The following is a 15,122-nucleotide window of genomic DNA, read 5'->3' as shown; positions in this document are numbered from 1 at the left end:
AGTATAATGCCCACTCTGCAGTGGTGTTTTGAGGATTAAAATCCATGTGATAATGGAGGTAAAGTGCCTACACACAGTGGGAGCTGAGGGAAGGTGGTTGTTGTCCCTCTGCCCCCAGTAAATGGAAGCAGTTGGGCTAATTTATGTCTGACATTTCCTCCTGCTCTAATACTTAAATTCTACTTTAAAATGTGGTCTCATGATTTCTTGAATTGCTTCAATTTTGAGAAAAGTCAGAGTGTATAATGCATGCTCACATTCTGGGCTTTCTGAAGAGTTTGCATTCCAACCGTGGCCATTAAACAGAAATAAAGTGTACTGCTGGTGTTTGCAGTCAAGGCAACCACAAATCTTAGAGTAACAACTATGTTATTATCAGAAATTTCTAAATCTGTTAATAGTTCTAGAAACACATCACCGTGATTGCTGTTATACAATTGAGCACCACAAACATGTAATGAATAGAGCTCTCAAGACAAGGAGAAACATGTTTCCTCTTCACTAGTATATATCAGAAATATGCTAAGAAGTATAACATTTTATTAAAAGGCTTAAAGGTATAATTTATTTCGAAAGACACACAAAAGACAATATTGGAGGAGGGATCACCCATATGGTGGAAAACATAGAGCTCATAAAGGCAATAATTTATTACTTAAAAGCATAGTAAGAATAATACTTGTTACTCTAGGCTAGTGTTATTCTGTAGGTTGTGTACCCTATTTCTGGGTTGAATTGTAACCAGAATTAAAAAAATGACACAATAGAAAATATCAGAGTGCATTGCGCATTGTAAGGGTAAAGTATGGTGAAACTTTGGTTATATACATATGTGTATACTGGGTTGTGATGGAAAATTTACTTCTTACTGTGGGTCATGGTAAAAAAATTTTGAAAGCCATTGCTCTTTATGACAGTGTCTAGCTTAGTATAATAAAATACATACTTTGAAAAAAAGCATTTGATATACCTCAGTGCCAAAGAAGAGCCACAGCTTAAATTCTACTATAAGACATTAACAAACCTGTTCAACTTGTCATTTTCATGCCATAATCTTTAATCTTTAAGTTATTACTTAATGAATCAATATATATAAATTCTTCTAAAAATGAGAAGAGTACTTTTTGAGTATACAGAGTAGTATGCAGCACTCCGATGGGGATACTACAAACTTAGTTCTGAAAATTCACTTACAGAAACCAATAAAATCTTTAGCCTTAATGACTCTTTAGTATTGTCTCAACATAGATTACCAGCCATGTTAAAAATCATTTAATTATAGGATCATTCAGAAACCATAGTCTCTTGAAGTGAACATTTCAAAAAATAAAGAAACTAGCAAAATAAACTCCCAGATAATACCAAAAATGATATACATTCTAAGCACAAAAGGAACAGGGAGTGAAATAATTTGGAGAATGTAATCAAGCAGATTGAGAAAAGCCAAAAAAAGTGTGACTTCGATAAATGAGGCATACCCCATACAGACTATTTTAAAAAGCTGCTGAATATAGTTACCAATTAGTTATGCTGCAAAGTTTCTTTTTAAATGTTTTATGGTCCAAGTGGATAATCTCAAAATGAAGTATGCTGTAAAAACATGGTAGGACTCTTTTGAGTCTTTATATTTCACATGAAAATCCCTAATATGTTTGTATAATTGACTCTGGTCAGTATTTGGATTAATGTTCAAGTTTACCAAAACCTACAACTTTTTTTGTCTCAAAATATAAAGATGTTACAGTCACCTACATATTATGATTAAGAATTCACCGCCATATTTGTTTAGGTTTAGACTAAGTTTGTGAGGCTCAGGACATTCATGTTCAATATTTTGCTTTTCTTAGATAAAATTTGCATACCATAAAATTCACCAATACAAGTGTACGATCAGTGATTTTAGTAAACGTAGAGTTGTGCAACTATCATCACGATCCAATTTTAGAGCATTTTTATCACCCTAAAAAGTTCCTTCATGCTCATTTGCAGTTAATCCTGGCAGGCCTAGGACTAGGATGAGGCAAATGAGGCAACTCCCCCACATGCAAAGTTTAAAGGGACATCAAAATCTCATTAATCAATATAAATAGAATTTTAGTCCAATATTTAAAAAATTAATGCATAATATCAAAATTTTAAATAAAGCTTGGATGTGATCCCTGTACTTGCTTTACTCAGGCTCACTTGCCTCACCCTAATACTGGCCCTGATTATCCCCTCTCTGCTCCCTTCAAGCCCCTAGCAACCACTAACGTACTTTCTGTCTCTGTAGACTGCCTATTCTGGACAAATAGAATCACACAATATGAGATATTCAATAAATGGGATTCAAATGGCATGATATGTGGCCTTTTGCATCTGGCTTATTTCACTTAGCATAACTTTTTTTTTTTTTTTTTCTTGTTGCCCAGGCTGGAGTGCAATGGCGCAACCTCGGCTCACTGCAATCTCCGCCTCCCAGGTTCAAGTGATTCTCCTGCCTCAGCCTCTCATGTAGCTGGGATTACAGGTGCCCACCACCATGCCCTGCTAATTTTTTGTATTTTTAGTAGAGATGGGGTTTCACCATGTTGGCCAGGCTGATCTTGAAATCCTGACCTCAGGTGATCCACCTGCCTTGGCCTCCCAAAGTGCTGGGATAACAGGCATGAATCACCGCGCCCGGCCCAGCATAACATTTTTAAGGTTCATCCATGTTGTAGATGTGTCAGTAGTCTGTTCTTTTTAATTGGTGAATAGTATTCCACTATATAGATATATAATATTTTGTTTATTCACGAGTTGATGGACATTTGGGTTGTTTCTACTTCTTTAATATTATAAAGTTACTATGAACATTTGTGTATAACTTTTTGTGTGAATATGTTTTCCTTTCTCTTAGGTAAATAGCTAAGAATAGAATTGCTGTGTTATATTTTAAGTATATATCTTACTTGATAAGAAACTGCGAAGCTATTTTCCAATGTGGCTGTAGCATTTTGCATTCCCACTACTAGTGGATGAAAGTTCCAGTTGTTCTACATTGTCATCACACTTGGTATTGCCTATCTTTTTGATTGCAGCCATTCTAGAGGAGGTATGGAAGCATCTCATTGGGTTTTAATTTGCATTTCCCTAATGGCTAACAATGTTGAGTATCTTTTGTTGTGCTTATTAGCCATTTATATATCTTCTTTGGGGAAATGTCCATTCAAATCTTTTGTCCATTAAAAAAATTGGATTGTCTTCTTTTTATTGAGTTGTAAGAGGTGTTATATATTCTGGATACAAGTCCTTTATCAGACACATGATTTACTAATGTTTTCTCCCAGTCGGTTTTTTTTTCATTTTCTTAATATGTCTTTTTAAATGCAAGGTTTTGAATTTTGATGAAGTCCAGTTTATCAAATTTTTAATGGATTGTGCTTTTTATGTCTTATCTAAGAGCACTTTGTCCAAACCAAGGTAAAACAGATATTCTCCTATGTTTCCTTTGAGAAGTTTTATAGTTTTAACTAGAAAACTTGGGTGGGATACTACAATGGATAGTTGTAGGCAGTCTGAGAGCAAAATGAAAAAGGGAGGGCATTGAAAGGAGAAGGTAGGAGGGATTTAAAGAAGAGTTCTACTATGTTCTTTTAAATTTTGTCTCGATCCAATCTCTTTAGAAATGAGAAAACACTTTAGTACAATTAATTAGGAAACCATGTCTGTTTGATCTGATGAAGATTTAGTATTTACTTTATCTGAATAATATTAATATTAGTGGCAATGTTGCCTTTATCCAGAGTTCAAATGTTTGTTTTAATGTATATACGATACCATAGAAATGCATGAAAGACATTCAAAGCAACACCAATGACACACTCACTTCATGGACATAAGCAAACACAATGGCTTGATGATAATCTGTCATTTGATGGAATGTTAAATGAAAAAAATCTGGAGTTGAGATGGATGAATACCATATGTACATGAATGGAGTATGGCCATAAAATGCAATGAGGCATTGAGTATGCCACAAAAACAAACCTTGGAGAAATATCACATCCTTGCTGCATAAAGGCACCCAAGGAAAACCAAAGACTGTTAAATATTCCAAATTCATTTGGAGGATCAGGAGGACTTTGTGGGTCACGAGGTTCTTCATTGTTGTCTTCCAAGTGCCATTCATAAGGACTGAATCTGCTGACTAGGAAAAGAACTACACTGACTCCAATGTAAGCAAAGACAATGCACATCCAGATTTCATAAGCCAGGGGATCCAGAAATGAGAATACGCCTGGTTTTGATTTCTGAGGCTTCTTTATCATGATGGAGATGCCCAGGCTCATGAATGGCTTTGAAAAATCTATGACTTCTTCACGGACCAATGTTATAGTGAGTGGAGCAACAGCTATATCAGCTCTCTGAAAAAAAAAGAAAAAAAAAGAAAACATATATGACTTTTAGAGACAGTCTTTTAATCAGTTATTTGTCACTTAATATACTTCTTTGGTGAAAATATCAAGTCCTAAATCTTTACCAACTGAATTGTCAGTGCTTAGGTTAGAAAAGTGGTAGCATTCAGTGGGTTCTAAAGTGCTTTAACTTGATGGTAAATTAAAGAAAGGGTGCTGGCCTTTTGTCTTCTGAGACACATTGGCTTAGAGCAACCGACTCTGCTTTCTTTTCCTAATAGTGTGTTTTTGCTACCTTATAATGCAACTTGTACTGCCTTGTGACATGTCACTATTTAACTCTCATTTTCTTATTTTAATTTTCATGTTCTTATGTCTTATCTCCCTCACTTGACTGAAAATTCTTGTGGAGCAGGCACAATATCCTATACTTCTTATATCTGCTTCACTCTACACCATGAGGTGCCACACAGGGCCACAGCAGTTTAATTCTTAGGTGTTTGCTATCTTATGTTATTCTTGAATTTTTTGGGGAGTATACCTATTAAAACAGATTTTTTGAAGGCAGAGACTCAATCTTCTATTTTTGTATGTATCACTGCAACAGATTCTAAACTAAAGAAACTGTAGATGCCTAAAAAATAAGTTGTTGATTATTGTATATGACATATGCAAATATGAAAGAATTTTGCCTGGGCAATAACAAGGGTAAAACAGTTGTCAGAACACATATTAATTTATATAGTAAGCTATATTTTCTAGTGATAATATCAGTATAGCACTCACATGTATTGAATCAATAAAATAAATGTCAGTAGTACACTGCACAATTAACTCAGGCAAAGGCAGGCAACGTTTTTATACTAATCCCTTGAAAATAGGCACTAGGATTTTCTACATTTATTTCTTTTGTTTCCTGCAATTGTTCCTTTCCAACAGTAGTAAGTCTTAGTCTGAAGCCAGGCCTTAAAATGCACACAAAGAAAAATCCTTCTGACTAAGGAAAGGCTTTTGGATGGTATATCATATATGAAGTGAAAACACCAGCTTTGATCATTTTTTTCTATGTTCAGAACAGTTATGCCTCAGTACCCCTACCAAAGGGCAGAGGTAGGCAAGTCTGATATAGAGTATATTTTCAAAGAAATGAAATTTTACTCCTTTGAATTATATATGATAAACCAGTTGAGGAATACTCCTTAATTAGTTTAAAGGGAAATGCAGATGATAAACAGCTAGCTAACATCTGTTGAGTGCTTATTCTATATGAGGCACTTTGCTAAGCACATTACACTTACTATGTCATTTAATTCTCACAGTAACCTTGATATTGGTACAATCACCATTCCCATGTTAGAGATGGAGAAACTAAAGCACAGAGAGGCTGGGATTAGAACCCTGGTCTTCAGATTCCAGAACCCAGTTGCTTAATGAACATAATGTTCTAACTCCATAGATACTTGCAGGTTTCTACTATACACTACTTTTATATGCAATTATCAACCTTAGCCAACCCCTCTTAGGTTCATTCCAATGCAAATTTGGGTCTTTATTCTGTGCCAAGCACTATTCTAGGTGCTAGGAATGAAGCAGTGAACAAGACAGACAAAACAGACAAAAATACTTACCTGCATGGAGGGCATCCTACATCCTTTACATCCTAGTGGAAGTTGCAGAAAGCATGGGTTTATTGAAGCCAACTGCCTACTGATCAAATCTACCTGGGAGGCTCACCACCTTTTCAAACTCATCATTTCTAAAATTAAGCCCATCTATTCCCCCAAAAGTAGATTCTCCTCTGTGTCTGTGGATGATGCTTATTTCAAACTTTTCCCAGTTCCTAATCCTTATCCGTCCTATCCTCTCTGCAGATGATCTTGCCTCTTTCTTTACTGAGAAGATGGAAGCCATTTGATATAAGCTCTATCATCTCAGTTCCCCCTCCCCCAACTTTGTCAACATATTGCAGCATCTTTATACATTTCTTCTGTGTGTTTCCATCTCACAGAAAGTGACACTTTCTAAGATTTGATCAACTTATTCCATGCATTCTATATTTCTCTGTCGCTTCTTAAAACCCAGCTCTATCTACTATCTCTTTTACATCTTTAATTTTTCCCTTCTCCATTAATCTATTCCAGTGGTTCTTAAAGTATGGGCCCTGGATTAGCAGCAAAAGAGTCACCTGGGAACTTGTTAGAAATGCCAGTTCAACAGACACATGAAAAAATGCTCATCATCACCGGTCGTCAGAGAAATGCAAATCAAAACCACAATGAGATACCATCTCACACCAGTTAGAATGGTGATTATTAAAAAGTCAGGAAACAACAGATGCTGGAGAGGATGTGGAGAAATAGGAACGCTTTTACACAGTTGTTGGGAGTGTAAATTAGTTCAACCATCGTAGAAGACAGTGTATCAATTCCTCAAGGATCTAGAACTAGAAATACCATTTGACCCAGCGATCCCATTACTGGGTATATACCCAAAGGATTATAAATCATGCTACTATAAAGACACATGCACACGTGTGTTTATTGTGGCACTGTTCATGGTAGCAAAGACTTGAAACCAACCCAAATGCCCATCAATGATAGACTGGATTAAGAAAATGTGGCACATATACACCATGGAATACTATGCATCCATAAAAAAGGATGAGTTCATGTCCTTTGCAGGGACGTGGATGAAGCTGGAAACCATCATTCTCAGCAAACTATCAAAAGGACAGAAAACCAAACACCACATGTTCTCACTCAAAGGTGGGAGTTGAACAATGAGCACACATGGTCACAGACTGGGGAACACCACACGCCGGGGCCTGTTGGGGGTGGGGGGCTGGGGGAGGGATAGCATTAGGAAAAATACCTAACGTAACTGATGGGTTGATGGGTGCAGCAAACCAACATGGCACATGTATACCTATGTAACAACCTGCACGTTGTGCACATGTACCCTAGAACTTAAAGTATAATAATAATAAAAAAAAAAGAAAACGAAAAAGAAAAAGAAATGCCAGTTCTCGGGCTCCACCCCAGATGTATGGCATGAGAAATTGTGGAGGCGTGAGACTCATGTGGCCTTCCAGTTTGTTGTAATGCTTGCTATAATTTGAAAATCATTGATCTATTTTATTCACTTAAAATCATTTTCAGGTAATCCTATTTACTAATAAACAAAAATGAAACAGAAAACACTCCTCCCACCTTTTGATCCTGCTGCCTTCTTAACCACATTACATCCCTCCCTAACACCACCAGTATTATTGAAAAAATGCAGCTTTACTGTCTTGATATCAACAACCACTTTCTCCTTATACCCCTGAGACTTAATTTCCAGCCCCTCCAAATTACTGAAATTGTTTCTTGAATTATATACTTGGCTACTAAATTAAAATATCTTCCTTCAGACATTAACTGCTTGTGTGACGCCATTGGCCTTTTGCACTATGTACGCACTTTCCTTAGCTCTCTGTTATGAAAGACTACAGGTTCTCCTCCTACCTCTCTGAATGTTCCTTCTCTGACTTTCCTTCCTTCCTAGTTCTGCTCTCTCAATCAAGGTGCACCTTTGTACCCCAAGAGACTATTGAGAGTGCCTGTCTTAGGAGATAATCAATGAAGGTTTGTTCTTTAAGGTTCTGTCCTTCACTTTCATCCCTCAGTATTGTTACCTATGGTTTCAACTCTCATCTCATCGTGGCTAACTTCTGGATTTCCAGTTCCACGTTACTAACTAGAGGGGAGCCAAAGACAAATTTTCATCTATTTTACCCTTTTGCCTGAAGCTAGACCTGGTCATAGTAAAAAAGGGTACTGAGGAGAATGAGTTGGCCAGAAAGCTAGCAGAGTTTCTTTTTTTCTTTTTTTTTTTTTTTTGGCAGAGAGTCTGAATCAGTTAGAAAGAGTCTTGTCATGCCAAGAGAATTCACAGATAAAGCCACTTCCTCTCTTTGCCAACATGTCTGTCTCCTGCTCAGAGCATGCAAATACCCCTCTAGTATCATTTCTCACTTGATTTCATTTGAATTTAATTACTTAATTTAACCAGTATTTTTCATCTTTTAAGTCTAAAAGATAGTTCTAGGAGAAATTGTTACTTGTTTGTTTTAGAAAAAGGAAATAAGAAGGCATTCACATGAGAAAATTATTTTGGAATGAATTTAAGGAATTTGGGGTCTTTTCTAGAAGGTACAGAAAGGAGTTTGAGAATCTTGATCTCTTTAAAAAAACCCTATCTGGTAATTGAAACACCTACTACATGGTAAGCACCACTAAATACTAACAAGACGTGGCTAGATGGATAAAGCAGGACTTTTTGTTGTCTGATTCCCGGGAACATTCATCAAAAGAACAGATTCCCAAAGAAGGCCATTCCTAGTTTGAAGTACTTCTGAAATCACAAAAGACAACAGGAAGAATCATCTGCTTCCCTTAGGCACTTGCTTTTTTTTTTCCTCAGCCTGGCATTTCTGTATTTTTTTTTTTTTTCTGGATTGTTTCTTTCTAAGGAGATTTTTCAAAAAATGTGGAATTTGTCTATGTTTTGGAGGGTGCTCTCCCAATCAAGAATGCATTAAATCTGTGCTCAGTTGTACCTCATTGAGGTAGACCTGATTCCAAAAGGAGAATTCCCCATGATGAACCTTAAAAAATACCTATTACAGATGGAAAAAGGCAAAAGAATAGCAAAAAGCAGGTGGAAGAAGGCAGGTGGAAGAAGGCTCAAGGACAGCTTGAGGCAGAATCTGTAGCTCCCTTCCCTTCTATTGGTAGGAGACTTAGCAACTCTTCTCCTTTCTTGTATGCTTGGTAAGAAACCAAGCAGCAGAACTCATGTCAGCTCAGAGCCAGCCTTGGCAAAGCCCTTGCCCTCTATCACCACTATTCCCACAGGCAGTTTTTGGCCGCATGTAAGTTTTCTTTTGAAAAGTGTCTGTTCATGTCCTTTGCCCACTTTTTTATGGGGTTGCTTTTTGTACACCAAACCCCTGTAATATGCAATTTACTTATATTACAAACCTGCATATGTACCCCTGAACATAAAATAAATGTTAAAATAAGTTGTTGTGATAATTGGTTATTTCAAAGCATAGGACCTGCTTGGTATAATTTATGTGGGGCAATCATGTTATGGCAGTTCCAAGAGAGCTCAATAGGTATTTTGAACACTAGTTAGTTATATGCTCCACCCTGTAACTAACTAGCATCCAAAAATACCCATTGAGCTCTCCTGGGATTGCCATAGCAAGAAGGTAAAGGGAGAGGTCACTTTCAAGGCAACTTAAAGATTGAGGAGGCCCACACTGATGAAAAACTGAAAAAAGCAAGTCCTCAAATGGAATTCCTTTCCTAGTCTCTGCTCTTATGAAAGCCAGCTGTAGGCTGGGAGAGAGAGTGGTAAGAATTATGGATGGGGTTAGGGAGTAGGTGAAATTCTGACTCAACAATGAAGTGCCTCTCTTGGGGTGTCCTGAATCACTCCAGTGGCCAGTTGTCCTCAAGCCTCTGCTTACACTGGTAATAGCAGTAGGCAAGTTATTTTCAGAAACCTAGGTGGGTAAGTGTGTGGTAGTGGTATGAGGGTGCTCCAATTCACAGACAAAATCAAGCAAATGGAAAGAGCACAGAGTAAGAGTTTACTAGTGCTTTTGCTTGCATCTTGACTACTTAAAGGATTTTAATCAAGCAGCCTAAATGTGGCTGTGTGGGCTCAGTAAACACACTGAATTAGGTTTGAATTTTCCACTCACCAGTTGCAAACATGGAGCAACTGCATTATTCGAGAGGATTTAGCTTGAGGGGATTTATAATCCTTTTCATAGGTGGGTTGCCAAAGTTGTAAATGTTATAAAACTTAAAAACCAACAAACTTATATGTGTAGGGCTGATGCACTTAAGAATCTGACAGGTTTTAGCCAGAGATGACACTGACTTTAAACTTAATTTTAAAAATTCTTTTTTTTAATTATTATTATACTTTAGGTTTTAGGGTACATGTGCACAATGTGCAGGTTTGTTACATATGTATCCATGTGCCGTGTTGGTTTGCTGCACCCATTAACTCGTCATTTAGCATTAGGTATATCTCCTAATGCTGTCCCTCCCCCCTCCCCCCAACCCACAACAGTCCCTGGAGTGTGATGTTCCCCTTCCTGTGTCCATGAGTTCTCATTGTTCAATTCCCACCTATGAGTGAGAACATGCGGTGTTTGGTTTTTTGTCCTTGCGATAGTTTACTGAGAATGATGTTTTCCAGTTTCATCTATGTCCCTACAAAGGATATGAACTCATCATTTTTTATGGCTGCATAGTATTCCATGGTGTATATGTGCCACATTTTCTTAATCCAGTCTATTGTTGTTGGACATTTGGGTTGGTTCCAAGTCTTTGCTATTGTGAATAGTGCCACAACAAACATATGTGTGCATGTGTCTTTATAGCAGCATGATTTATAGTCCTTAAAAATTCTTTGAGATTGCAAGCTTGTTATATCTTTAAGAATTTTCATCTGATTATCTGATACAAAACTTGTAACCCAACTTGAGACTACAAATGAGCAGGAGTTTGTCAGACACCATTTTAAAGCACTTTCCGAAAGCAAGGAAGGGGATAGGAGAGAGGAAGTAGACAATGTATTGATGTGTAATCATAATGTACTATATGTTATCCAAGAGAAGACGCAGACATGACCTGACCCTTTGTCCCTGTATCAACCACAAGGCTCTAGTTGCCTTCGGCAGACATTTCCTTTGGAAAGTTGATATGTGGGGCAGAATCAAGCTAGACAATAGGAAGATAATTGCTGTGTGCTGGGGGCCAAGACTTAAACTGATTTATTGGCAGTACTCTATGGGATATTTACTGTCTGCAATTGTTAAGATCTGGAGAAAAGAATGGGGCTTATTTAAATCTGTGCAACAACAAGCGGTGTTACAACAGAATATCCTAATTTCTTTATCCAGAACAGGTATCCCTGACTGGATCTATTGATTAGAGCTCCTTGTCCTTGGGGAGCTGAGAGAGTTAAAGACAATTTGAAGATAAAAAAGTGTCTCTGGAGCTAGATGAAGGCCTTGTGAGACTACGTTTAGCTGGAAATATTTTCCCCACTCTTTCTGCTTCGAATGGCATACTTCATGTGTCCTTAATGCTCCTTCCTGGAGTTTACATGCATCATTTGAAGGAGGGGGGACTTTTATCAAATCATCAGCGCTTCTGCCAAAGCCCAGTATAATCCCCTGAAGAATATCTGGCATCTGTTACTGGACCCTTGCTTCTCTGCCTTTTAGCTGGAAGGACAAATCGACTCTCTGCCTTTCTTAATGGAAAATGAATCCAGCTTAGGATAGTGACAACCTAAGAGATAGTTTCTTCTAGGCAGAGAAATGTCAGTGCAAATAGTATCTGTAAAGTTGCCATGTGTCCTGGGAGCGTGAAGGAGTCTGGGGACACCCAGGGAATATGACCTATAATTAACCATCCCTGCAACCCCATTACTACCCCTAGGCTCTCTGCTATCTTCTAAGTCAGAAGAAGCAATTTAAGCAGCAGCTTGTCAAGCCTTTCCCAAAGCAACCCCCCTCTTCTTTATCCTTAGTTGTAACTGCTAGGAACATAAGGAACATGGCAGTTGCCCACTGGGAGGTGTTCTGTTAATTGGGGCCTCAATTTCCTTTTAGCCTTTCTCCTGACTCTCTTTTTCTCTTAGATCATATCTCCTCTCTAAGGGCAGAACCCCCCAGCTGTCTATATTGGGTTTTCAGATATTTCAAGTGATAACTAGAAATGTGGATTACATTATCCTGGAGGCCATAAATAAGCAGGATGAGTATCTTGGATGAAAAAAAGCAAAATAAGTATCTTAGATGGAAAAGTTTATAATCCAAGTAGATTGTAAGCCCCTTAGAGCAAGGTGGGGATGCTATATCTGATTGATACAACACCAATATTCCCATAATCCGACAAGTTTAGTGAACTGAGCCAGTGTGACCCAGTGGACAGAGCACTAGACCATGAGTCACAAAACCTGTGTTGCCAAGTTGTGGGATTTTGTGACTTTGTCCAATCCTGCTGCCACTCCTGTACCTGTGTCCTCTATCAGGCTTTGGATTCCTGATTACCTGAGGGGCAGTTCTGATGTCTGATCTTGGCTGGTCCCCATATGCATTTGTAAAAATGAATGGTAAGGTAGGATTAAGGATGTTTAAGAGCCCTGCTAGCAAAAAATGCTGTTTTTAAGTGCCCTCAAAACATATGGTATTTGGAAGCCATAAAAACTTGTGGTCTGTAAGCCATTTGATCTGGGACTGTTACCATGTAGTGGTGTTACAGACATCCAGCTCAAAATCAAAACTGCTAAAAGCAGGTGGACAGTTTCAAGTCCATAATGTTCTGAAGGGCTTACATAATGGGGCACATTGTGTCCTACTGAGGTTTGTTTCAAAAATAGCCTTCTTAGAGATACAAGGTGCCCCAACATCAACCTGATTTGAATTTCTTTAGAAAAAAACCTATTTATAAATCATCTGAAAAGAGGCTGATTGGCTTCTTTATTCTTTAGCAAATTTAATTCATTTTGACTCTTTCTTGAGACTTTATGACTGACGCTGAAATCTCCCTTGCAGAGCTTTCTTCATCTCTGATTTTTTTTATTCTTTCCACTCTGCTCTGTTTTACATACTAAAAGCGTAAGAGAAATACCCTTAAGATAAAGCAGTGCCTATCTGTATAGGTTTCATGTTCACTGCAAGAAATATTTCCCTGTTCTCCATCTTTTTGCTCATTAAGAACTTAGAGAAATCATTAGGGGTTTTCTGCTCTTCTTTTTTTAAAGCAACTTGCAAACCACAAGAGGCCAGGCCTGCCAGAAATGAAAGCCTGTGTTTTCATTTTTCTCCATTTCTGTCATTGATAGAGAAGTTGAAAACTTCCCAATGCCAAAAGACTAAAACTTCTAAATGAAGATGAAGACACATTTAGCTCATGAGATCATCCTCTTTAACAGAGAGCTTTTACTCCAAGCATGATAAGAATGTATATTTTTCATAGCCACAGGTTTTAGAGGAAAATGGAATTTGGCAGTCTTCTCCGATGGGTTGGTTTGCTGTAGTTCTCTGGAATCACCTCCTGTTATAAGCCCAGAAAGCATCAGAAAGTTGTTTTAGGCAGGGGAAGGAGAAGGACATTTCTGTAAGAGCCTCCCCGGCTATTGCTTTTGTCTTTAGTAGAAAGAACTAAAGGGAAAAGATGGGAAGGTTCCTATAGGAACATTTTTCCTATTCAGAAGTGGAGAGAAGGCATCTAAGTTGCTGAACAAATAAGGGACTCTAATACTCAAGCTCCCTCACTCACAAGTAGGCAAACTGGAATGAGGAAGAGATATGTGGAGATTAAATGAGTGCAGTACAGAGAACATGCTGGAGGAGAAACCAAATCCAGTGAGAAAATTGGTCTTTGTCTGAACAATGCCAATAAATCTGCCTTGCTCTATGTTACTGTGTAATGTCTTCCTCAATGCTAGGAAAGCAGTGATCTATTTACAGAGAGTGACAGGAGAAATATGGTCATTCAGTTGTGATGGAGTGGTAGAGTTCACGGTATAGCTCACATCGGATAACCTGGGCTAGTAGAAACTTACACCTTAGCCTGGGCTCGGTGACTCACACCTGTAATCCCAGTACTTTAGGAGGCCGAGGCAGGTAGATCACTTGAGGTCAGGAGTTTGAGACCAGCCTGGCCCACATGGTGAAACCCCATCTCTACTAAAAAATATTTTTAATATTAGCTGGGCATGGTGGCAGGTGCCTGTAGTCCCAGCTACTCAGGAACTTGAGGCAGGAGAATCGCTTGAACCTGGGAGGCGGAGGTTGCAGTGAGCCAAGATCATGCCACTGCACTCTAGCCTGGGTGACAGAGCAAGACTCTGTCTCAAAAATAAATAAATAATAAATAAAATAAAAAGACACTTATGCCTTAAATTTCTTGCCATGCTGCTGTTGCCAAACACTCTTCTCTCCAGAATCAACTAAGGCACCATAAGCCTTTCTAATAAATTTCAACTATCTTTCAGAATGGGATGGGCCTGAAACCACACTTTGGCTGTTGGGCAGATAATGTAATGGTTAAAAAGCATGTACTTCAGAGGCAAAGATCTGGGTTAAAGTTATTGTGTCACTGTTACAGTTTGAATGTTTGTGTCCCCACGCCCCCCCCGCCCCCCAACCAAGTCATATGTTGAAATCCTAACCCCCAAGGTGATGGTATTAGGAAGTGGGGCTTTGGGAGGTGATTAGGTCATGGGAGTGAAGCCCTCATAAATGAAACTCATAGTGCCCTTATAAAAGAGGCCCAAGAGGGACCCCTTACCCTTTCCATCATGTGAGAACACAGGAAGAAGGTACCATCTATGACCCTGAAAGTGGCCCTCACCAGACAATGAATCTCCCTTGATCTTGGACTTCCCAGCCTCCAGAACTGTGAAAAATAAATTCCCGTTGTTTATAAGTGACCCAGTTTATGGTGTTTTATTATAGCAGTACAAACAAAGATAGTCACTGTAAACTGTTTGGTCTTTGGCATGTGACTTCACCTCTCTAGGCTTCAATTTTCTCACATGTAGAAAGAGTTTAATAATGGCACCTTCCCCAGAGGCGTGTTGTGAGGATTAAATTACATAAAGTGTATAAAGCACTTAGTACGGTATCTGGCAGCCAGTAAATATGCAACAAATGGTAGCTAA

At 38.3% G+C, this 15,122-nt stretch overlaps 1 protein-coding gene across 8 annotated transcripts in view; it reads right to left on the bottom strand.

Moving 5' to 3' along the window:
• GRIA3 (glutamate ionotropic receptor AMPA type subunit 3) overlaps window positions 1–15,122 on the bottom strand; it is a 319,120-nt gene that overhangs the window by 70,044 nt on the left and 233,954 nt on the right. For all 8 annotated transcript variants that reach the window (XR_009214295.1, XM_032757560.2, XM_032757559.2 and 5 more), the window contains one exon: window positions 4,012–4,388. Coding sequence is in view for 7 of the 8 variants with exons in the window: in XM_032757560.2 (XP_032613451.1) it covers window positions 4,012–4,388 (377 nt within the window). In the remaining variant the exon portion in view is untranslated. The remainder of the gene's footprint in view (window positions 1–4,011; window positions 4,389–15,122) is intronic.

This window comes from Hylobates moloch, unplaced genomic scaffold (assembly GCF_009828535.3).
Source record: "Hylobates moloch isolate HMO894 unplaced genomic scaffold, HMol_V3 SCAFFOLD_7, whole genome shotgun sequence".
Classification (NCBI taxonomy): Eukaryota; Metazoa; Chordata; class Mammalia; order Primates; family Hylobatidae; genus Hylobates; species Hylobates moloch.
The sequence above is the reverse complement of the archived record's forward strand: the minus strand, read 5'-3'. Positions and strand labels throughout refer to the sequence as shown.